This window comes from Pangasianodon hypophthalmus, chromosome 29 (assembly GCF_027358585.1).
Source record: "Pangasianodon hypophthalmus isolate fPanHyp1 chromosome 29, fPanHyp1.pri, whole genome shotgun sequence".
In the NCBI taxonomy this organism is placed as follows: domain Eukaryota; kingdom Metazoa; phylum Chordata; class Actinopteri; order Siluriformes; family Pangasiidae; genus Pangasianodon; species Pangasianodon hypophthalmus.
In genome coordinates, this window is record NC_069738.1 from 566,595 (window position 1) to 591,539 (window position 24,945).

Consider the following 24,945-nt stretch of genomic DNA (forward strand, 5'->3'; position numbering starts at 1 on the left):
CCAGTCATCCTTGTTTTCAGCACAGTAGGTTCTTAGGGTGCAGCCAATGTCTTGATTTGCTCTCTCAACTGCTATCTTGAGGGTGATATCCAGATGCCAGGCTAACTGACTCCCCAAGTTTCTCCATAAAGCTCCCCCATATCCGTGATGTAAAATGGGCGCCCGGTCACTGACAGTGTCCTCTGGGATGCCAAAATATCTGAATACTGATGGGCTGAGGGAAGACCCAGGAGGGGGATCAGAAGGAGAGATTTTGAAAAGCAGTCAATGATGACCATAATTACTGTATTTCCGTAGGATATGGGTAGACTTGTGATGAAGTCAATTGCCAGATGGGACCATGGTCTCTGTGGTTTCAAGTTCAAGTTCAAGTGGAGTTTATTGTCATTTCAGCCACATACAAGTACATAATGAAACGAAACAACATTTCTCCAGGACCAAGGTGCTACATAAGACAAACACAGAACAACATAGAACTACAAGGGACTTGTATAATTGTATAATTTATACATAAAGTGCACAAGTGTGAACATGTGCAGACAGCACAAGACAGTACAATGACTACTGGGACGGACAATGGGCGCAGTGAGTCCCAGTGCAGCGCCGACCAGCACACAGTTCTGTTTAAAAGTGAACCTAGTGACAAAAGTGCAAAGAGTACAATACAAGTAGCTGAAATAGTGTAAACATAAGAGTAGCAGCCTGTGTACAGTATAATAAATATTTGTAGCAGCATAAACGTGCAGAAACTTGCAAAAAAATTGCAGAGAGGATGGAGGATGCTCAGTTGTGTGTGTGTGTGTGTGTGTGTGTGTTCCTTCAGTCCAGTTTCTGAGTATTGAGGAGTCTGATGGTTTGGGGGAAGAAACTATTGCACAGTCTGGTCGTGAGGCCCGAATGCTTCGGTACCGTTTCCCAGACCGCAGGAGGGTAAAGAGTGTGTGTGAAGGGTGTGTGGGGTCGTCCACAATGCTGGTGTGAGCGTGAGGTGTAAATGTCTGTGATGGAGGGAAGAGAGACCCCGATGATCTACTCAGCTGTCCTCACTATCCGCTGAAGGGTCTTGCGATCCAAGACGGTGCAATTCCCAAACCAGGCAGTGATGCAGCTGAACAGGATGCTCTCGATAGTCCCTCTGTAGAACATGGTGAGGATGTGGGGAGGGAGATGTGCTTTCCTCAGCCTTCGCAGAAAGTTCTGTAAAGCTGCTTTGAGACAATGTTCATTGTTAAAAGCGCTATACAAATAAAATTGAATTGAATTGAATTGGAGCTGGTGTTGAGCGACCAGGTGAGATTCTCCGCCAGGTAAAAACCAAGAAACTTGATGCTCTTTACGATCTCCACTGAGGAACCGCCGATGTTCAGCGGAGAGTGGTCATTCTGTGCTCTTCTGAAGTCAACAACCATCTCTTTAGTTTTGTCCACATTCAGAGACAGGTTGTTGACTCTGCACCAGTCTGTTAGCCGCTGTACCTCCTCTCTGTATGCTGACTCGTCGTTCTTGCTGATGAGACCCACCACGGTCGTGTCATCGGTGAACTTGATGATGTGATGATGTGATTGTGTGGGCAGAGGGAGTAGTTTACCAGCTGGAAGGGTTTGTCGTTCTTTGGCTTATGTGTGGGGGGAAGAAATGAATTTGTGGATGTCACTCAGCATATTAGGCCACCAATATTTGTACTGTACAGCTGATATGTTTGGTGTGTGCCCTGGTGTCTGGGGAAGTATGTGCCCACATGATGAGTATGTCTTGTATACTGGCACATATTTATTTCTCATAGGGCACTGTGCAGGGATTCCCTGTCCTGGGGTTTGGTCGATTTCTTGTTTGATCTCCTATGTCAAAGTTTCCACAAAGCATGATTGGAGAATGCTGTCCTCTGAATCTTAAGCAGTGCAGGGTTAATTGAGAGAGAAAATCTTCTTTTGTATTTTAAACCCGGGAAGATATGAGAGTGTGAACTGAAATCGGGAGAGAACAGGGTCCACTGTGCCTGACATGAATTTATTTTTTTAAAATTTAGTCTTTTTTTATGCACACTGAGCATAAACTTTGCAGTTTAACAGAGTCTATGAGTGTGTGTGTGTGTATATGTATATGTCGTAGTGTGGTGATTAAGTTCAGGTGTAAGCAATTATTATAATGGTGAACCTGATCGTCTGAGTGGGAGTGTTTTGTGGATGGTCTTGGGCGGCCATGTTTGTTGGCCACGATGCAGTTTGGCAGTCGTGGTTCTTTGGCGGCCCTGTTTGTTCTCCGCAATGCTAATTCCATCTCTGAGATATTTGAAGCCAACCAACCACAGCTTATTGAACTGCTGCTCACATTCAAAGGAAAGCACTAGTCACCCTCTTCTGCATGTATAACCACAATTGCTTAGTATTGTTGCTATTGATAGGGGAGAGAGTATGTCCTTCCCTCCCAGACTCCTGGCCACAGATGGGATTGAACTTCCTGATGAGAGGATGAATGCTTTTCCATTGCAGCAATTGGGAGCCAATATTCTTGCATTGACCTTGCGCTGACCTTCACGCTCATGTTGCAACAGTGTCAAGTCAAACCATGTGTTGTGGTCTAAATGAAACAGGCTCTGTGGTAGAAGAACCAAGAGGACCCCACTTCTTGCAGCAGAATTATTTAAACTGTGGGCTGTACCCCAATAGGACTTACATGGGGTGCAGGTGAGGGGAAAAATACCAAAAAATGAATATATAAAAGCCTAAATCAGACCAGTGAACTTTTTTGCATAGGATCTGTCTTAAGGATAACACAAAAAAGCTTGACTGGAGTTTGTAACTGTAACTGTAATTTGAAAAGCCACATTCTATCTATCTTTTAAAGAAAAGAACACTATCCCTACCATGAAACATTAAGAAGGAGGCATGATACATTCAGAAGACTATCAAGGAATTTTGGAGTGAAACATACAGCCCAGGGTAAGAAAACTATATATGTTTCAGGTAATGGGTTCTCCAGTAGGATAATCCAAATCATACCTGAAAAACCTTCTATGAATGGATTATAAGAAAACATTGGACCAAAAAATGAAATGGCCTGCATCTGAACCCCACTGAACATTTGTGGAGTGCTGGGAAATGACACCAGGGAAACCTGAGAGAATAGGAGCAATTTCCTTAAGAAGAAAGAAAAGAAAGGAAAACAAGTGGCCTGGAGAGCAGAGGCAGGCAGACACGCTAGCATACACTCACACCAGAAGGTGTACCTCTTGTGTATCATGTGTACGCTTAATTCTCACCATTTGTGAACAGATCTGAGAGGAAGGGGAGTGGTCCAACAAAGTGAAATTAATGACCCCCTGGAAAGGTAGAAAAAGTGTACTGGCCTGGATTAGGGTTATAGGAATTCTTGGGCCAAGCTTAGGGATGGTGTCTGAAGCCAAGCACGACCATACCACCCACTTAAATTGGTTGGGATCAGACCAAAATGGTGCCATGGGGGACACAGAACCTGTAAGATGATGGGTGGAGGAAGTCCAGTCAAGTGACAAGCATGAACTAGTGAACTCCTTGGAAACTTCCCTTGGGAACGTGGTATGAGTTAAACTGCAAAATGGAACAGAATGAACATCCACACAGAGTACAAGCTCTGGTATCAGACTTCTTGATCAGGGGTGATCTCTTTCTCCTACTCCAGTTTTTTAGAGGAGTTAGGCCTCAGTTCGGTGTGATGATTCTCACCAGTCCTTGGACTGAATTTTCTGGGACACCCACTCCTGGGAAGATTGGTAACTGTCTTGAAGGATCTCTATTTGTAAACAATCTTTCTCTCTGTAGACTAGTGAATTACAAATTGTTTGGAGATGGCCTTATAACCCTTCCCAGATTGATGAGTAGCAACAATTGCTTCCCTGAGGTCATGGCTGATATCCTTTCTTCATGGAACGATGTAGACTATGCAGTGCCAAATGTAAAAAGTTGAATACTCTTTCCTCTCTGACTTTTTTTTTAACATTTGAGCCCATACATTTAGATAGTGACTGTCAAATAATAGTTCTAAGTTTTGGTGTAAACATTAAAAAGTTCATCTAAATGTAAATGTTAAATATAGATGGTAAATATAAATGTAAATATATTATTTTGGCATTGAAATGTGAAAGCAGAAGCTCTATCACTGAGCTAAATATTACCTCCTGATTAAAGTAAAAACGGACACACACATCCATGCTGCAAAGCTATTTACATATATGCCTAATCGTGCATTTCAATCACGGAAAAACTAAGTTGTGAAGTTGAGAAAACAACTTTTTGCTATCTTAGGATCACAAGAAAAAATAACTTATGGCCATTCTGGACTTACATGGAAAACAAAAAATCTGTACACTGTAGATAGGTTTTGGTTCTGTACACTGTTCTGTTGGACCTTTTCGGGTTGAAGATGGACTGAAAATCAACTTCCAAACTTACTACCAGTTACCAAAAGGTGCTTTCTTCAACCAGTGGTACAGGAAGAAGTTAGTAACATTCAGGAAGTCCATGATCTTTATGTAGGACAATGCTCCATTGCATACATCAAGGTACACCACTGCTTGGCTAGCCAGAAAAGGCATCAAAGATGACAGAATGATGACCTGGCCCCCTTCCTCACCTGACTTAAGTCCTACTGAGAACTTCTGGACCATTCTCAAGCATGAGATGAAGACAGTGAAGGAAGACAGTTCACCTCTTTGAACAGCATTTGGGAGGCTCTGTACACTGTAGATAGTATATAAAGTTTTCCAGAAAGTTCCACAGGAATTCTGGGTCAGAATTTGAGTAAAATGATATTCTACAAATTGAATCAATGAATATTATTTATTTTTTAGCAGCTCTGTTTTTTTTTCAGTGCTTTCCAGTGTTCTTTGTGTGTGTGTGTGTGTGTGTGTGTGCACGCTAATTAGTCTGTGCAGGTCAGGAGCATTACAGACTCCAGTCTGTGTCATGCCTCTTTACTCCAGCTGCTGCTCCATCAGCATTCCCCATTGCCATTTCTGCTCTCCATTTCACGGACAAGTACATCATCATTGGATGAGAGTATTATGTGGGGTGGAAGACAGTGTTAGCTGCTTTGACTTGGCTCCATGATCACCTTGCTGCAGGTGTTAGTCCTTCATGCTCTGCTCTATCCCAAACTGGACAGTTGAAGGTTAGAAAAAAAAATCACTTTGTCTTTTTTGAGTTTTCAACTGTCCAGTCTGGGCCCATGATAGCCTAACATTCTTGTTCTTGGTTGACAGGAGTAGAACCTGATGTGGTCTTCTGCTCTTGTATCTCATCCATCTCAAGGTTTGATGTGTTGTACATTCTGAGATACTTTTCTGCTCACCGCAGTTGTAAAAAGTGCTTATTTGAGTTACTATAGGTTTCCTGTCAGCTCAGACCAGTCTGGTCATCCTCCTCTAATCTCTCATCAACAAGGTGTTTCAGCCTGCAGACCCTCCAAACACAGGATATGAGATGCGAGATGTGTGGGAATAATCTACAATAATGCTAGGATTAAGCAATGATAATTCTAAAATGGGTCCATGATAATTCTATGACTGTGATAAGATAATTCCAGGATTGTGATATGGGAACTAGGATTGGGCTATGAAAATTCTAGAATTGGTCTATGAATTATTTAGCTAGGATAAATTTAGGATGGTGCAATGATAATGGTGACATTGCACATTGTTTAATTCTATAATTCGGCTAATAATTCTATGATTGAGCTACAATAAATTTAAGATTGAGCAATGATAACTCTAGGATGGAGCTTTGATAATCCTAGGATTAGTGAAGAGAGGAAAGTGTTAGTGGTTTATTCCAGTGGTAAAGAGAAAATGGATCTGGTCTGGACAGGTTTCCAGGGTGCTGTTCCAGGGTACAATATGGTGAACGGAAGGATAGAGTGGATATTGTGGCAATTGTGGGAGAGGTATGAATAGTTGTTTTCTGGCAGGGATCATGAGTTTGAAGGAAGTGATGATCTGAGATGCGGAGCAGGGTAACACTGATGTCTATAGCTGGGAAAGGCTGGCTGAAAACCAGGTCCAGACCATTTCTTTCCATATATAAGCCTTTCAGTGGGGAGGGTGAAGTCTGCAAGGAAAGTGAGAGGCTGTCTGTAAGGAAAAGATGGAGGAGAATGGCCAGTTCTTCAAAAATGTTTTCTAGGAGACCAGAAGGGGCAATAGATCACAAAAATAAAAAGACTGACCTGATAGGTAACAGTAAAAGCATGTAATTTGAAGGATCAGATGTTGAAATGAGACCGTGCAAGAAGTGTGAAGCACTATTTCTGAGACAAAAGCAAACTTTTATCACCGATCCTGCCAGTTTCTCATGGAGTGTAAGAGAAAGCATAGACATAAGACAGAGCAGCCGGTGTAGATGAATACTATGGCATGATCCAAGTCTCATTACCAGAAAGTGAAGAGAGTGATAATAAGCTATAAGTAAAGTCAGCTTTTCATATGGCAGACTTCCAGTTCCAGAGTCCACCTGCCACCACTGTTGGGGACTGAGACAACAGTGGAGGGAAGATGAGGTTAATGATGGTACACCCTCTGTTTTGTGGATGATAGCTCCTGGGTCTCCTAGATGTGATGACAGAGACTGGTTTGAAGGACATGTTAACAGGAAATGAACAAGAGCGGTAAATCAAAAGGGTAATATTTAGCCAGTTGAAGAGTGGAAATTATGCTTAGGCAGGTAGTTCAGTCTGGAGTGGGGTCAGGACAATAGGGTTAAGAGAGGACAGGTAATAAATTCTAAAGCCTTTAAGGGAGACTGAAACCACACTTGATTACACATCTGAGACATCTACTTACTAAACAACAATACTAAAGTCCCAAGACTAGATCCAACAGAGCCAAACGGTGCACAAGAACCAGAACCTTACTATACCAGAAGAGATTAAATCTAAGGTAGGGGCATACTGGTGCAATTGTTTTAGGTGTTGTGGAGTTTTTTTTCCTTAAAAATTAAGTGTTTTAAATAAGTGATTTAAGTAAGCACTCCTCTCACACAGAAACACTGTACACTGCTCTCTGCAGAGAATACAGTTAAAGTAAAATTATAAATATTCATGATCCATTCACTGCAAAAGCAACACTGAATGTATAATAACATGATAAAATGAGCACTTACCTGTTCTTTTAACACTTCCTGTTACATTTAATTTGTTTGTCTTGATTTGGTCATCAGGAAAACCTATAGTACTTTTCTGTTCCTTTGTTGTAGGTACACCATCAGGTTTCAAAGTGTTCTCTACATTCTCAGAAATCTGATAAACAAGGTGTTCTCCCCCATTATCAGCAACCATTTGGTCGATCTTCGCAAACAGCTGACAAACTGAGTCCTTGTTTCCTGCATGTAACTGTGTAAAAATGTGATGCCTCCCATGACATGCATCTGTTAACTTGTGAAAAGCTGTGTACATTCCTTCATGTGCTGACTTGTAAATCTCACTTTCTATGTTTATTACAATGGTGTAGTTTATTGCTTTATCACTGAAGGATTTCAGGATGAATCTCAGTCGGTTTATGTCCTCCTCTGTAAGGTCGTGAGGCTGCACCACAATTAAAAATGCATGAGGTCCAGGTTCAGAAAGTGAAATACACTCTTTTATTCTCTGAGTCAGTTCCTCCAAAGAGAGTTGTGGTTTACAGAGATCTGGTGTGTTGATAATGGTTATGTATCTTCCCTCTATTGATCTACTAACTTTCTGACTACGAAGTGCTACTGAATGTGGATCTTTAGTCTCAAACGCAGATCTTCCCAGGATGAAGTTTCCCACACTGCTGGTCTGTGAGAGACCTTTCCCCAACAGAACAACTCTCAGAACAGCCACTGTGGAAGGAAAGGAAATACATTTGTTATAAAATATAAATTATTGCTTTGTAAAGGTCTCAAAAACAAGTTATGCATCTTACAAACACGCAGCACAAATAAAAAAATTCACACCCAAAGATGAGTCTACTCAACATAAACAATATGATCAAACACTGCAAACAATCATGTGTAAGCCTTCAGATCCCTTCAGAGAACAAACAGTGACTACTCTCTACAGTCATATATAAATCCACACTGTAAAAAAAATACAACTAGGTAATAGTTTGCCAAATGTAAAAATGTATTTTGTTACAATACACTGTATGCACAATTATTAGGCAAGTCAGTATTATGATCTGATCATTATATCCAACTCTTTACCATATCAACCTGAATGCTAACTGGCTATAATTATTTTCAGGTGAAGTTTAATTGTATAATGAGGGAGGGTGTGGCTTAAAGTGATTAACATTCTATATAAGGTGTGCAGAATTATTAGGCAGCTTCTCTACCTCAGGAAAATGAGCCAAAAAAGAGATTTTTGAAAAGTCCAAAAATTTAAAATGCCTATCAGCACACTGCAGCTTGCAAAACTATTGAGGCGTGACCACCGGACAATCCTCCAGTGCCACCATATTTGCAACTGCATCCTTCCAATAGTGTCCAGAAATGCAAGGTGCCAAGTGATAAGAGACATGGCTAAGGTAAGGAAGGCTGAAACACGACCACCACTGAATAAGACTCACACAAGCTGAAGCATCATAGGTTTTATGGACAGATGAAATGAGAGTGACTCTAGATGGACCAAATGGGTGGGCCCATGAATGGATCACTTATGGGCACAGAGCACCAGTTTGAGCAAGGCACCAGCACGCTGGAGGAAGGGTACTGCTGTGCGCTGGTGTCATTAATGATGAGCTAGTTGGACCTTTTTGGGTTGAAGATGGACTGAAAATCAACTTCCAAACTTACTGCCAGTTACCAAAAGGTGCTTTCTTCAACCAGTGGTACAGGAAGAAGTTAGTAACATTTAGGAAGTCCATGATCTGTATGTAGGACAATGCTCCATTGCATACATCAAGGTACACCACCGCTTGGCTAGCCCACCTGACTTAAATCCTACTGAGAACTTCTGGACCATTCTCAAGCATGAGATGAAGACAGTGAAGGAAGACAGTTCACCTCTTTGAACAGCATTTGGGAGGCTTTGGTGGCTGCGACAGCTAAAATTGATCATGAACAGATCATAAAACTGATAGATTCATTGGATGGAAGGCTCATGGCAGTTACTGAAAAGAAAGATGGCTATATTCATCACTGAACAGATTTGAAGGGCCAAATCTGTATTTTGTTAATTGTTATATGTTATTTTATCGTAGGTAGTTGTTAAATAACACTTTAATACTGATGATTAAACAAGTAAGTAAAAAAAATAATAGATTTAGTTGCCTAATAATAATGCACACTAAAAGTTTCTTAATAACTGTGCATGCTAATAATTTACCCTGAGAAAGACAAATCTCATTTTTTCTTTGTTAAATATTCTATTTTGATGTGGAAAAAACATTTAGGATCAACTTAGACTCTTGTATTGGTTTACCAATAAAACTAAGCTGAGAAATGCCATTTGCCTAATAATTATGCATGCAGTGTATTTTTGTGCAAAATTGGTCTGACATGTTTTGAACTGGTGTCAATCCTTGATTTATTTAGGTTGATTAATTTTTTCCACTAACTGTTAGTTAACTGTATAATTAACTGTCTATTTTTATTAATCCTTCTTTATAAGACATGTAGAAAGTTAACAAGCTTGAAAGCATCTTTTCTTAAAGCAGCTAGTTAGATCTAGCAAAAGATAGCTAGATAGCTATTAACAGCCACTAAATTGGCAAAGAGTTTTAAATAACTTTAAAGACCAATATGTTCCTCACATTAATTATTAACTATTTGAGTTGCCAGCTGTGACTTGAATCACTTGTAGCTGAACTGCATCACCCTCAGATCATTACCTCATCTCATTTAAAATGTGTATTAATCATAGTATATGCACCTTACCACGTCACCGTGTCAAACGTACTTTCACGTCAGCAACTGCACAGAATTTTATCAGTAATCTCCCAGATTTATCAACCATGATTGGATCACCGTCTGATCCCAAAGAACTTGACCAGGCAAATGATCGCTTAGAGTCAACGTTTATGGAGGAATTTTCCTGTTATCTATATCAATATAATTTGTTAATCAGTATTATATCAATCAGTACCTATGCAACAGTGTTGAAAAGTGACCTTAAATCACCTCATGTATTAACTTTCAGAGCTTCATTTATATACTACACTGTACCATTTCTGGTGCATTTAGAAGGGTGACTTTCGGCCTGTGATCCTGCAGGGATGTTTCTGTGAGAACGGACTGGTGTGACCTTATAGGTGGTGTTTTTAAGGTGAAGGCTAATGTTGTTTTTGAAAACATAAACTGACTGAACTCTCGCCATGGTTAAAACTGAGATAAGGGGAAAGTGAAATAATTGGGGAGGGAGGCAGGTGTGATTAAAAGAAAGAAAAGAAAACTCCATCCAATGAGATCATTGTTTTAGAATTGTATAAAAGCATGGGCCACGACTGTGTAAATCAGATGCTCTGTAGACCATCTCGGCTTTGTTGTCTGATTCAATAAAGTCTATAGATTTTTGGCATCCAGAACCCCTTGTCTTTGTAACTCATTTTTCTTCTTCTGATTTGCAGAAGTATTTGCCACGACATGTTCTGCAACTCACTAGATAAGGTACTTTCATTTAGCTTCCACTGTTACGCTGATGACACACAGTTGTATATTTCAGCAAAGCCAGATGACAGACACCAGCTTAATAAAGTTGAGGAATTTTTAAAGGACATTAGACACTGGATGCTTATTAACTTCCTTCTACTTAATTCTGACAAGACAGAAGTACTTGTACTAGGACCACATGCAGCTAGAAGTAAGCTTTCTGATTACATAATAACTCTGGATGGCCTTTCTGTTTCATGTGCAGCAGTAAAAGACCTTGGTGTGATTATCGACTCTAGTCTTTCATTTGAAGCTCATGTAGATAATATAACTAGGATTGCTTTCTTTCATCTCAGAAATATTGCTAAAATAAGAAATATAATGTCACTACACGATACAGAAAAACTAGTTTTTGTTACCTCTAGGTTGGATTATTGTAATGCCTTACTGTCTGGATGTTCCAGTAGATGCATAAACAAGCTCCAGTTAGTCCAGAATGCAGCACCGAGAGTCCTTACTAGAACCAGAAGATATGAGCACATCACCCCTATCTTATCCACACTGCATTGATTATAAAATACTACTATTGACCTATAAAGCACTAAATGGTCTTGCGCCACAGTACCTGAGCAAACTTTTCGTCTTTTATGACCCGCCACGCCTACTCAGATCAAAAGGTGCAGGCTATTTGTTGGTACCTCGAATAATGCGGGCTACAGCTGGGGGTAGAGCTTTCTCTTACAAAGCCCCACAGTTATGGAACAGCCTTCCACTTAGTGTCCGGGGCTCAGACACAGTCTCAGTGTTTAAGTCTAGGCTGAAAACATATTTGTTTAGTCAAGCCTTTAGTGAATAGTTTTTTTCTTAGGTACAGGGGCAGGTCTGGAGGGTTTCACAGGCATAGAGTGTTGTGGTGAACTGGGATGTTTGGATGCTGTCGCCCCCCCACTCTCACACGTTCACTCAGGTTTGTCAACGGTGGAGTGGATGGAGCTTTATGTCCCAGGACTCCCTCAAGTCTGTGTCAGCTTCTGGCTCTCCCTTTTAGTTATGCTGTCATAGCTAGTCTTGCCGGAGTCCCTGCTTGCACTCTGCACTCAAAGTACATTGTCCTTAACCATTAGAGGACAAAAAGCTTACCTAACAATCTCTCCCTCTCTGTCGAGCTACACATGCTACCAGTGACATACCAGTGATCCTGACCCCTTCTGCTCCCCGGACCTGCCTGATCCATCTTGATGCTTTACTTCTGGTTGGAGTTCTCATCGGCTGAGTTTGCTTGCTGCTGCTGGGGGCGGCCCCACATGGAAGGCCTGAGGAACCATTGGGATTGCTGGGGATGGTGTCACTTGTGGCTGTGGAGATGGCTTAGGGATCACATATGGGGAGCCGTACTGTAATGGCTTGGGACTGTGATTGCTGTGGTGGCTTTGGGGCTGCAGTTGCTGTGAGCAGTTTTGTACTCAGGACTCCATCAGTGGACAAGGCAGAGGTTTGACAAACTGGACTTAATGTGAAAACTGTGATGAGTTTATTGGCTGCACAATTGCACTATTTGTCCATGTAGTACACAGTTATAGAAGAGAATTATAATTTTTATAAATATTTATAATTGCACTTTTATAATTGGTGTCACCCAGATGAGGATGGGTTCCCTTTTGAGGCTGGTTCCTCTCAAGGTTTCTTCCTTATAACGTCTCAGGGAGTTTTTCCTCACCACCATCACCTCTGGTTCGCTCATTAGGGATAAATTCACATATTTACAATTTATTTTGGTTTAATTTAATTTGAATATATTTATTTCTGTAAGGCTGTTTTGTGACAATGTCCACTGCTAAGAGCACTATACAAATAAAATTGAATTGAATTGAATGGAAATAAGCCTGGCTTGAGTTACCTTGCTTTGTTGAATACCTGGACTGTTATACTACTAGCAATGTTAATTTTCTTTTAACATTGCAACTGCGTGTGTGTGTTGAACATTGTGTGCAACTATCTCGGTCTTTGACCAGACAGCTGTAGTGATTGCTATTTTGAGGGTACTCTCTAAGGATATTTAGAGAATTCACAACCATTAAACTGCTTATCAGTCAATTGTCCAATTACTTTTGAGCCTGTGAAAATGGAGGGACATTCCTCCACGTTTCTCCAAGAAGTCCAGCTTCTCCATTACATCCCGTAAATGCTTTATAGGGTTTAGGTCAATGCACTGGGAAGTGTTCTTTCAAATGGCAGGTGGTGCTTTGGATCATTATCCTGCTGAAAAAATCCAATTCTGTCAATTGAATAATTTCTTCACTGATTTCTGCAGGTTTACATCCAGAACATCACTGTACACTTCTGCGTTCATTATGCCATGAATGAACACAAGCTCACCAACACCAAGGTCAGGAAAAACAGCTCCAGCCACCTCCCTGCATTATAGAACTCTTAATGAAGTTTGGTTGGAATTCGTCTGCTGGCTTTCTCCACACAAACTCTCTACCATCAGATCCATCCATGTTACATTTGGATTCATCTGAAAATAAGACAGTTCTCCAGAAGCTGCTGTCTTTCTGTGCATGTTCTTTTGAAAATTTCAAGTAACCATGTTTTGTAGTAAATTACAATAACTATGTATTAACTGAGATGCACGCATCACCAAATTGTGTCTCATTCTGATATTATTTTGTCCATTAGACAGGTGCCCCTTTTGACAGAGTTATTATTATAAAAATAAAAAATATATATATATATATGTGTGATATCTTAGTAGTAGTAAATTACCTACCTTACGTGCCCTACTATATACGTTTCAGAGAAAAAAATCATGTTGGCAATCAGAAGCAAGTCCAACAATCACAGTCTCCAGAAGCACTCTGGCAGATTCTCCCTGTGTCATGTTTATGCCAGAATCTGACTGACTGATTACTGACTGATTACTGATGTACCAACCCTTATATTCATGATTGTCGTTTCTGGTTTTGACCCTAGAGTGTTTATTTGTTTCTGGATTTTTACCTTGTTCTAGGATACTCTGTTTGCACATAGGTGCCCGACCCACTGCCTGTTCTTTGTTGTTGACATCTGCCTAGTGATTTGGATTTGCTTACTATTGCCAGTTGTTTTAAATAAACACACTCTCTGAAACTGTTGCCGTCTCTGCCCCCTGACACCAGAATGATTACAAAAACTTACCAGCCAATATTCTCATAGAGCTGCATGGAGTGTACTTGAGTCTACTGAGGCATTTTTAAAGGCAAATTGCTGTCACACCAAAAATTCACCTTGTTTAGTTTGGTGCTGTTTGCTCCTCTTTATTGTAAATTTGTTTTTGTAGAAAATTTTTATTTTCATAGTTTTTTTTTGAAGACATCTTTGCTTTACACCATGTCTTTTTGTGTGTATGAGTCGTATAAAATGTAGAAGACCCAAATCCATTTCTGGTCAGTTTCACCCAATCCATTCAGCAGGTATTAAATTTAGTTAACCGTGAACCATGAAAATCTTTCATGATTAAAGGATGAGATATATAACCCATTTAACAATAAAATATACAATCTAAACCTAGGAGATGCAGTATTTTAATGTTTCGCATATTGTGCTTGCGATGAAACCTACCTACAGGAGGTGGGCATGTGCTCCTTCTTTTGCTCCTCCACATTTCTGGTGCATCTGCACAAAAATCAACTACATTTTAGTGAACCTGTTACAGGACCAGTTCATAATTATGCTCACAGATTTAATCATATCCTAATATAATTTAATCAGATTTGATCTGATATTTACAATATATTTTTTGTGAATCCATTTATTTCTGTAAAAGCTGCTTTGTGACAATGTCCATTGTTAAAAGTGCTATACAAATAAAATTGAATTGAATCACATGTGCATGTTTTATTGCAGTGGTGTCAAAGTCCACCCCTGGTCATTGACACTTGACAGCTTTTAATCAAGACTGTTAAAAACATCTGAATCAGGGATGCACTACTCCAGTCCTGGAGGGCTAAAGTGCAGCACAGTCCGGTGATTTCTAAGAGTTTTTTTATAAGGGGAAGTGGATTTAAGTGATTATTAAGTAAGCTATCCTCTCACACAGAAAAATAACTCACTGCTGTTTGTAGAGAGCACAGACAATTTAAAGTAAAATTGTAAATATTCATGATCCATACACTGAAAAAGTGAGACTGAATGTGTATTCACTTATGATAAAATGAGCACTTACTTGTTCTTTTAAAAAGTCCTGTTACATTTAATTGTTTTGTCTTGGTTTTATCTTCAGTAAAAGGTGTATTTCTTTTCTTTATCCCTGTTGCAGGTTTGCCATAATGTTTAAAAGACTGCTGTGCATCCTCAAAAATCTCACACACAAGGTGTCCTCCTCCATTATCCTTCACCATTTGGTCAATATTCTCAAACAGTTGACAAACTGAGCCCTTGTTCGATTCATGTAACCGTGGAAAACTCTGAAGCCTCCTATGACATTCATCTGTTAACCTGTGAAAAGCTGTGTACTTTCCTTCAAAAACTGACTTATAAAACCCTCTTTCTATGTTTATCACAATGGTGTAATTTATAGCTTGATCACTGAAGGAGCTCAGGATGGATTTCATTCGGGTTCTGTCCTCCTCTTTAAAATTGGTAGACTGCGCCACAAGTAAAAATGCATGAGGTCCAGGTTTTGAGATTGAAATGCTCTCTTTTACTCTCCGACTCAGTTCCTCCTGAGAGAGCTGTGGGTTGTAGAGATGGGGTGTGTTGATTGTGATGATTCTTTCCTCCACTGGTCCTCTAACTCTCTCACTGTGAACCTCTACTGAATGTGAAGGATCTACAGTCTCAAACACAGATTTTCCCAGGATGAAGTTTCCCACACTGCTGGTCTGTGAGACACTTTTCCCCAACAGAATTATCCTCAGCTCTGACACTGTGAAATTAAAGGACATACATTAGTTACAAAATATGAATAATTGTTGTGCCAAGTTCTGTCTTATAATTTATGGAAATGGTGTCACTAGACACTAATGACATCTGGGGTAAAACACCATATGTACTGTACCATCAAGAATAAAGTGGAAACCCAGGCTCCTGACTCTCTCGTTTTGGCAAGGAAAAAGAATTCAGAGAGGTGATTCAGGTTGAACACAAATGCAAGTATATTAAAATTGGCAAGCAATCCAAAGGGAGTAATCCAAAAACAGTCAAATACAGGTACAGGTCAGGCAATCAGCAAACAGTGTTAAACATGCCAAAATGGGAATCAAAGTAGCAAAAGAAAAATTATTCCAAACAGAAAGTGAAAAAAAGAGAGCAAAGTCTTGGAATTATTACAAGTACAAACTTGAAGTGAGACTTCAAAGAGTGAGTGAAAATCTGTGTTATTTAAAGTGTGTATGTAATTGAGAATATATGTGCTTAATAAGAAGTTTGGTGAACTTGAACATATAAGTGAATCATGTGACAAGGTTTGTAGTTCATGTGCCTATTAAATGGATTTTAAATTGGGAGTAGTGTCATGTTGTGGTGGATTCTGGGAAATGGAGTTCATGACAGAAGCAGATGGTGAAATGACACCCCTTGATCCCCCAGCTTCTCTCCTTTTTTCTTCTCTCCTTATTCACAGAGATTGTGAGGTTAGCATTCCATGGAAACAGGGCAGGCTATTACCCAAGTACACGCTGCAGCAGAGCTGACTGAGTGGCTCAGTGACATAGTGAGTTCTGACCATATTATTCCTGGGGTAATTATCAAGCCTAGTCCTCTTGTTTGTTAGCACAGAAAGTTCTCCTAGTTTGCTCATTTTTTTCCCAAAAGCTTGAGTATGATAACCAATTAAGAGACTCACTTTAACTCCTGATTTCTCCATAAATTGTTTTACCTGTTTTTCTCTTATGTATTTCTCTTGTTTTTCTCTTTTTAGCCTTAGGTATGTCCTTCACACACACATCAGTATAAAAGCCAGCTGCGTCCAATAAACCATCACTTTGATTGTACCCTGACTCTTGGTCTCCTGATTCTTCAATCATCTTACTCCTGGTGAAACTGCAGTATTTTTGATCATCCAGAAAGATTTACAACAAATACTGGTGTAGTCAGCAAGATAGGATGATCTCCATCCTTGTGATGTGATGACACAGATGACAAACAACATCATCACCTAACTGATCTGATCTGGTGATCCTGTTCCTCTGGTCCTGTGACAAATGTATGTCAGCACAGGTGAGTGAGTCATCCTATGACAGAATCAGTTCAGTTTGATGTTTGATGCTAGCTAAAACAAGTGAGTTTGATTGATTGGAGTTCAGTACCAAATGAGTTGCATTGTTTTATACAAGTATGGCAATGAGTAATCAGGATCCTAAGGGTGTTGGAGAGTCTTCCTCACCAGTTTATGAGTTATCCTTGCCGTTTGCTGATAATTTCAGCCTTGAGAGGGAGCTAGGGCAAATGTTACATAAGTTGTGTGGAAAGAAAAAGATTAAATTATGCAAAGAGCTTGGTATTCCAGAATAGACAGAGTGGCATAGAGAGCAATGCTTTTGTGCTTTGAATAAATGTGACTGTGGAGACCTTGAGGCAGTGGTGCAGTGTTCAGACAGTGGCTTGCTTTCCTAATGCAAGATAGGGATGAGAAAATTGTTACACTGGCACAGGAATGTGCTAATCACAAGCGCACAATCACAAATTTGACATTAACACCATTTGGCATTTACACCATTTGGCAGATGCTCTTATCTAGAGCGACTTACATTTATACATTTGAGCAGTTGAGGGTTAAGGGCCTTCCTCAAGGGCCCATTCACAACCTTCAGGTCAGAAGTCCAACATCTTAACCACTGAGCTACCACTATTTCTGCTCAAAAAACTTGGGAGCAGCTCCACCGATCCAATAACTCTCTCCAAGCTAAGGTTGAGGTTTTTGAAACAGACACTGCCTTTGACTAAAGTAAAGAAGCTGTATCCATCTCTTAAAAACCTTAACAGCCAAATGAAACCATGGTCTGTGGATTCACCATTCTGACAACTGATCCAGATGATCCTGGCTTAGATGCAGCAACCATTGGGATAGCCCAAATGGCAATTAAAGAGGCAAAGTCAAAAATGGACAAGGAGGCAAAAGTAATAATAAAATATTAGCTCCTGAGTCCTGAGCAAGTAGATCGCATGGCAAAGTATTTTAAACATTCTAGGGAAATGGGCATCGGTCCATTCCCTACTCGGATGACACATAAAAATTCAGTTATACAACTTGCACCCTTTGGAAATTTTTTCCAGACATAAGAAAGACATAAATATGAAAATGCATGTTTTTGTTTTATTGCAAACAACTGCTAATGTGCTAATATTGTAAATATTGTTCAATCCGTTAAGCAGGATGAGTGCCAGTATCGTCATAAGCAGGGGCATTGGGAGCGTATGTGCTGTAAGAAGAAGGCTGACTTGAGAAAGCTAAGAAGGAAACGATTTTTCTCTAATCGGATGCTCCGATTTCTGTAGCTTCCCAGCTTGACCCGCTAGGCAGGACTATCTTGCCGGATGCAGGATCATGGTGGTCAATTGCACCCAGTTCAGTACTATTCACCCAAGTTGGATGTTAATGCTAGTGGTATTGGTCCATGTCTTCGGGGAATTAAAGCCACCTATTTAGCTGTTAATGCCTGTGCTCCAGTAGTGTTGACACAACATCTAACTGTACGTTGTCCACATGCTGTATTTTCTGTGTTGTCTTCAGCTCGTGTGATCACAGTGACTGCCCAGAGATGGGGAAATTGGCTCGATGCTCTCACAGCACCCTGCAAAGGGCCAAGATCACCACTCCCTCATCATTAATGATGACTACAATGCCTGATACACAAGATGAAAGTGCTTTAAGTAATCATAATTGTGTGATGCTTTCACACTCACTACTTTCTAGAATTTCTGAGATTCCTCTGGAAAATCCAGACATGTTTTCATTTACAGATCGTTCAGCTCAAATCTTAAATGGATGCAGATGTGCTGGATGGGCTGTTTGCTCATCACATGCAGTGATATGATCAGGGAGACGACCCTGAGCTCTCTCAGCCCAGCTTGCTAAACTCGTGGTTTTGACTAATGCTTGCATCCTAGGTACTTCTTGTACTGCTATGATTTATATGGATTCATGAGCTGCCTTTGGTGTTGTACATGATTTTGACAGTATTTGGCAGTGACATGCCTTTTTAACAGCTGCAGACACACCCATTAAACATGCCTTGTTTGTGTCTCACCTCTTGTCAGTGTGTGAATGTCCAACACGTTTGGCTGTGATTAAGGTTAAGGCTCATTGCTCCCCTGACACTGTTGAAGCTTGTGGTAATGCTATGGCTGATGCTGCTGCCAAAGCTGAATGCAGTTTTCCTTCTGTGAGAATTTCAGCCATCAAAACCGGATGATGAGGTTAAGCCTGTCACACAGCAGATTCAGTCCTCCCTGATGGACATGCTGTGAGATGTGGTCCTGGGTGGACAAACGTGCAAGTCTAGATTCTGCTGGCACATGGACAAAAGGGGGAAATATGTAGCTCCTGAGGCACTGCTAACACACTTAGCCCACCAAATCCAGTCTAGGACATGTGGGTGTTAATAGTATGGTTCACCAATTTTCTTCTACATGGTGGAACCCTAAGTTCTGCACACATGCCTTTGACATTGTGTAACGTTGGGTTCTGTGCCAGGGTAACAACAAAGCCACTGGGGTGCCAACTCCTGCAGCTCATACTCAGGCACCTGCAGGACTGTTTAAACACCTGCAGGTTGACTACATCACCCTTCCCCTGTGTCAAGGTAAAGAGAATGTGTTGGTGGTGGTCGATAAGTTCTCATGTTGTGTTGAAACCTATTCAACTAAAACAGGGACAGCCATGCACAAGGCAAAATCACTGTCCAAAGATTTATTCCTTATTTAGGGAATTGCTGAATGCATTCATTCATACAGCGTAACCCACTTCTCTTCCCAAGCCATGCAAGAATTCATGAGAATGCTGAATGTCCAATGGAAGCTTTACTGTCCATATAGGCCTCAGGCTTCTGGACACTGTGACGGCGGGCCAGCAAGCTGAAGAAATACAATGCTCCTTGCACTGAAGCTCCTCAAAGGAGCTAGCACCATAGCTGTCCCCCTACCCGACCCCTGCTGTGAAGCCCAAAGCCTCCTCACAAAGCTCACTGCTGATGATGAAGAGGAGACATTCTTGGCTACTTTTGAGCACATGGCCCAGCGAGAGAAATGGTCTGAACAGGAATGGGCCCACGCCCTCGCTCCCCTGCTCCCAGGAGAGGCCCAGCTGGCCTACCATTCCCTCTCCTTTGAGGAAGCTGAGGACTAAGTGAGGATAATGAAAAAGATGAAAAAGTGAGGAGCAAGATCTTGTTACGCTGTGGCAACTCCCCCCACCAGCACGGCAGCAGAGCTCCACCGCTGGAGACATGACCCCAAAGCCTCCTCTCACGACCAAATGGACACATTGTTGCGCATTGCCAAGAGATGACTCTGGACATCGGAAGCGGCGAGCATCAAGAGTTCCCCCGCCTCCGCTGATGCGAAGCTTTGTGGTCTCCGGAACCCCACCACCCCACACCACAGAGAAAAGCTCTGGATCGCAGGTTTTCCCTTCATAAGGCCACCCCACACAGCCTGACCACTGTCTCCATCCAAGTCGACGATCGGCCAGTATCAGCCCTGCTGGACTCAGGAAGTTCTGTCACCCAGTCATGTCCATCCTTACTGCCTTCCCCTAAAGTCTAAGGTTCCCTCACAGTCTCCTGTGTCCACGAGGATGTCAGGGAGGTTCCAGCGGCCCAGGTTAGAGTAAAGCACCAGGAGAAGGAGTGGACCCTCCTGGTGGGCCTAATCCCCGAGCTCCCTGTGCCTCTGTTACTAGGGCAAGACTGGCCCTGATTCACCACCAATAAAGCACCAAAAAAAAAGCCCAGAGAAAGCCCAGGCTGAAGAACTGCTGGAGCCAGATGCAAGTGATTGAAGGCATCCACCAGCACCCTGAGCAGCAACTTCCCCTTTGAGCGAGTAGACATTGATCTCATCGGGCCACTGCCAAAGTCTACTCGGGGCCATGAATACATTTTGGTCATCGTGGACTACGCATCTCGGTACCCCGAGGCAGATTCCCTTCAGAAGACAACCCCCTGAAACATCACCTCTTCAGTCGAGTTGGAATACCAAAGGATATTCTCACTGACCAAGGTATGGCTTTTATGTCCAAACTATGTCCTCTTTGTCGATTGAGAGACCCCATAGGTCTCCACAGGGTTCACACCATTTGAACTGCTCTTTGGATGGCAAGCTCAGGGACTGTTGGGAAGAACAGCCCTCCCCCTACCACTCCCTGATCGACTACTTGCAAGAAATGCAAGAGAAGATCGACAAGGTGATGCCCATCATACGGGAGCATATGGAGGCTGCTCAGAGGGAACAGGGGAGGACCTACAACCATCCTGCCCAGCCCCGAGAGTTCCAGCCTGGCGACAAGGTCCTCCTCCTCCCTGATGCCACCTGTAAATTCCTGGCAAGGTGGCAGGGCCCATTCACAGTCCTCAAGAGGGTGGGACCCATCATCTACCACCTGCAGCAGTCAGGTAAGCACGCAGACACACAAATCTATCATATTAACCTGTTTAAGAAGTGGACGGACCCTACCCCTGTGTTGTCTGCATTCACAGATTTTTCAGAGCATAGGAAGAGAGGAGCTCACACTGGCCCAGAGCCAGGAGTTGGCTGAGCTGGTGGACCAGTTCACAGATGTCTTCTCCTTGACCCCCTGCCTGACGCAACTGGTCCACAATGAAATCAAGACCCCACCAGGAATCGTGGTCCGCCAGTGGCCCTATCGTGTCCCTGAGGCCTGCTGTCAGGCGACGGAGAAGAAGGTCAGCTGGATGCTAACCCTACAACAAATTGAGCATCAAAAGCAGACTTTGAAATAACGATTGTCATAGATATACCAGAGTGGGGTGTTGTGGGTGGATGCATTGTCAGCTGTTCTGTGCAGCATTCAGTCCACACCCACGGGAGGGGTTGTTCTCAGCCCATACAAAATCGTTATGGGTGGACTGATGACCTTACCAGGGACAATCGATCTAAGACAAGCAGATGTGCATCTTACATCTGATGCACTGATCAAGTATTGTGAAGAGTTCACTGAAGCTTTAGCTATGTGCAACAGCATTTCCAGGAAGTGTCACTAATTTCCTCTTCAAAATCATCAACCTGTATACTAGATCCCTAACCTATGTGTTTCTTCAAACAGATAATTCCAGAATTAATCAAAGTAAGGTTCTTCCCTTAGCATTGGCTATGTATCTAAATATTTTAAACTAGCAGTTATCAAACCCCTGAATAAAAAACCTGACCTTGACCCCTGTCAATTGTCCAACTACAGGCCAATAACAAACCTCCCCTTTATCCAAGATCCTAGAAAAGGTTGTAGCACAGCAGCTATGCTCACACTTACATAGGAATAACATTCATGAAATGTATCAGTCAGGATTTAGGCTTCATCATAGCACAGAGACAGCGCTGGTTAAAGTGGTAAATGACTACTGGCCTCGGATCAGGGTTGTGTCTCCTTGCTTGTTCTGCTTGACCTTAGTGCAGCTTTTGATACCATTGATCATGCTATTCTCCTCAATAGACTAGAAAATGTAGTAGGCATTAAGGGAACAGCCCTTTCCTGGCTCAGGTCTTATTTGACTGATCGTTATCAGTTTGTAAACGTAAATGGTGACTTCTCTTCTCATACTAAGGTAAAGTTTGGTGTCCCAAGAAGGTTCTGTTTTAGGCCCATTGCTCTTTTCTCTATATATGCTACCTCTGGGTAAAATTATCCGTAAGCATGGTATTAGCTTCCACTGTTACGCTGATGACACACAGTTGTATGTTTCAGCAAAGCCAGATGACAGACACCAGCTTAATAAAGTTGAGGAATGTGTAAAAGACATTAGAAACTGGATGTTTTTAACTTTCTCTTACTTAATTCTGACAAGACAGAAGTACTTGTACTAGGACCACATGCAGCTAGAAGTAAGCTTTCTGATTACATAATAACTCTGGATGACCTTTCTGTTTCATCATCTGCAGCAGTAAAAGACCTTGGTGTGATTATCGACTCTAGTCTTTCTTTTGAAGCTCATGTAGATAATATCACTAGGATTGCTTTCTTTCATCTCAGAAATATTGCTAAAATAAGAAATATAATGTCACTACACGATGCAGAAAAACTAGTTCATGCTTTTGTTACCTCTAGGTTGGATTATTGTAATGCCTTACTGTCTGGATGTTTCAGTAGGAGCATAAACAAGCTCCAGTTAGTCCAGAATGCAGCAGCGAGAGTCCTTACTAGAACCAGAAGATATGACCACATCACCCCTATCATATCTACACTGCATTGGCTCCCAATCAAACTTCATATTGATTATAAAATACTATTATTGACCTATAAAGCACTAAATGGTCTCGCGCCACAGTACCTGAGCGAACTTTTGGTCTTTTATGATCCGCCACACCTACTTAGATCAAAAGGTGCAGGCTATTTGTTGGTACCTTGAATAGTGTGGGCTACAGCTGGGGGTAGAGCTTTCTCTTACAAAGCCCCACAGTTATGGAACAGCCTTCCACTTAGTGTTCGGGGCTCAGACACAGTCTCAGTGTTTAAGTCTCGGCTGAAAACATATTTGTTTAGTCAAGCCTTTAGTGAATAGTTTTCTTAGGTACAGGGGCAGGTCTGGAGGGTTCACAGGCATAGAGTGTTGTGGTGAACTGGGATGTTTGGATGCTGTCGCCTCCCCACTCTCACACGTTCACTCAGGTTTGTCGATGGTGGAGTGGCTGGAGCTTTATGTCCCAGGATGCCCTCATGTCTGTGTTAGCTTCTGGCTCTCCCTTTTAGTTATGCTGTCATAGCTAGTCCTGCCGGAGTCCCTGCTCGCAAAGTACACTGTCCTTAACCATTAGAGGACAAAAGCTTACCTAACAATCTCTTCCTCTCTCTCCCTCCCTCTGTCAAGCTACTCCTGAGATATCAGTGATCCTGACCCCTTCTGCTCTCCGCACCTGCCTGATCCATCCTGATGCCCTACTTCTGGTTGGAGTTCTCATCACTTGCTGCTGCTGAGGATGACCCACATGGACAGCCTAACATTACACAAAATTACTGGGGATGGTGCCACATAGCAACCATGAAGATAGCTTTGGACTGCAACTGATATGAACAGTTTTGCTATGATGACTTTGGACTACAGTTTTGCTATGATGGCTTTAGGGCTGCAATTCCCATGAACAGTTTTACACTCAAGTCTCCATCAGTGGACAATGGATAGGTTTAACAAACTGGATGTCTTGTGAAAACTGTAATGAATTTCCTGGTTACACAACTGCACTATTTGTCCATGTAGTACACAGTTATAGAAGAGTAATGATTTATAATCGCACTATCGGGTGTCACTCAGATGAGGATGGTTCCCTTTTGAGTCTGGTTCCTCTCAAGGTTTCTTCCTCATATCATCTCAGGGAGTTTTTCCTCACCACCATCACCCCTGGCTTGCTCATTAGGGCTAAATTTATAAATTTAAATTAATATTCTGAATTTATAAATTTCTGTAAAGCTGATTTGTGATTATGTCTATTGTTAAATGCGCTATACAAATAAAACTGAATTGAATTAATAATCGTACTATCCGGTGTCACACAGATTAGGGTGGGTTAATTTGTAAGCCTGGTTCCTCTCTACGCTTCTTTCTTATGTCTCCTCAGTGTCTTTTCCCTTGTCACCATCACCTCTTTCTCATTAGGGATAAATTTAAATCCATATCCATTCTGTAAAGCTGCTTTGTGACAACGTCCATCGTTAAAAGCGCTATGTACACAAAATTGAATTGAATCGAATAAAATCACCTACATTCCACACACACATTATGATTTCATTATGTTCATTTGCAACTGCTGAATAATGAGTGTTATTTTGTTAAATTAAGCTAGCGATTAATGTGATAATTACAACTAAGGCTATTGATGCAGCAATATATTGGTGATAAACTAGTCTCCTGTTAGATTTATTTGCAGGCCTTCTATCTTCTCATTCAGATATAATTGTGTTTTATTTTTCATGTTTCATTACATTACATGCTTTATAATACATTGTTTCACATTGGATGGCAAAGAAAAAAAATGTGATTTCTTTCTTCAGTCTGCGTGGTATTTGTTGGTGTGATATATTTATTATCAGTTACTCACCTCTTTCGATACTGGAGGCCATTCTTCTGCTCTTTATTTACCAATTTCTCAGGACTGTATTCATTTTCTGACCATAAACATTCCTTTGTTTCTAGAAGTCTGTAAAAGATAGATTAGTTCT

At 41.4% G+C, this 24,945-nt stretch overlaps 1 protein-coding gene across 1 annotated transcript in view; it reads right to left on the reverse strand.

Moving 5' to 3' along the window:
- LOC113525090 (nuclear mitotic apparatus protein 1) overlaps positions 1-24,945 on the reverse strand; it is a 35,490-nt gene that overhangs the window by 8,494 nt on the left and 2,051 nt on the right. The window contains exons 2-5 of the mRNA XM_026911534.3: positions 24,825-24,923; positions 14,785-15,486; positions 14,181-14,234; positions 7,131-7,832 (exon numbers count right to left, since the gene is read on the reverse strand). Coding sequence (XP_026767335.3) covers positions 7,131-7,832; positions 14,181-14,234; positions 14,785-15,486; positions 24,825-24,846 — 1,480 coding nt within the window. The 5' untranslated portion in view covers positions 24,847-24,923. The remainder of the gene's footprint in view (positions 1-7,130; positions 7,833-14,180; positions 14,235-14,784; positions 15,487-24,824; positions 24,924-24,945) is intronic.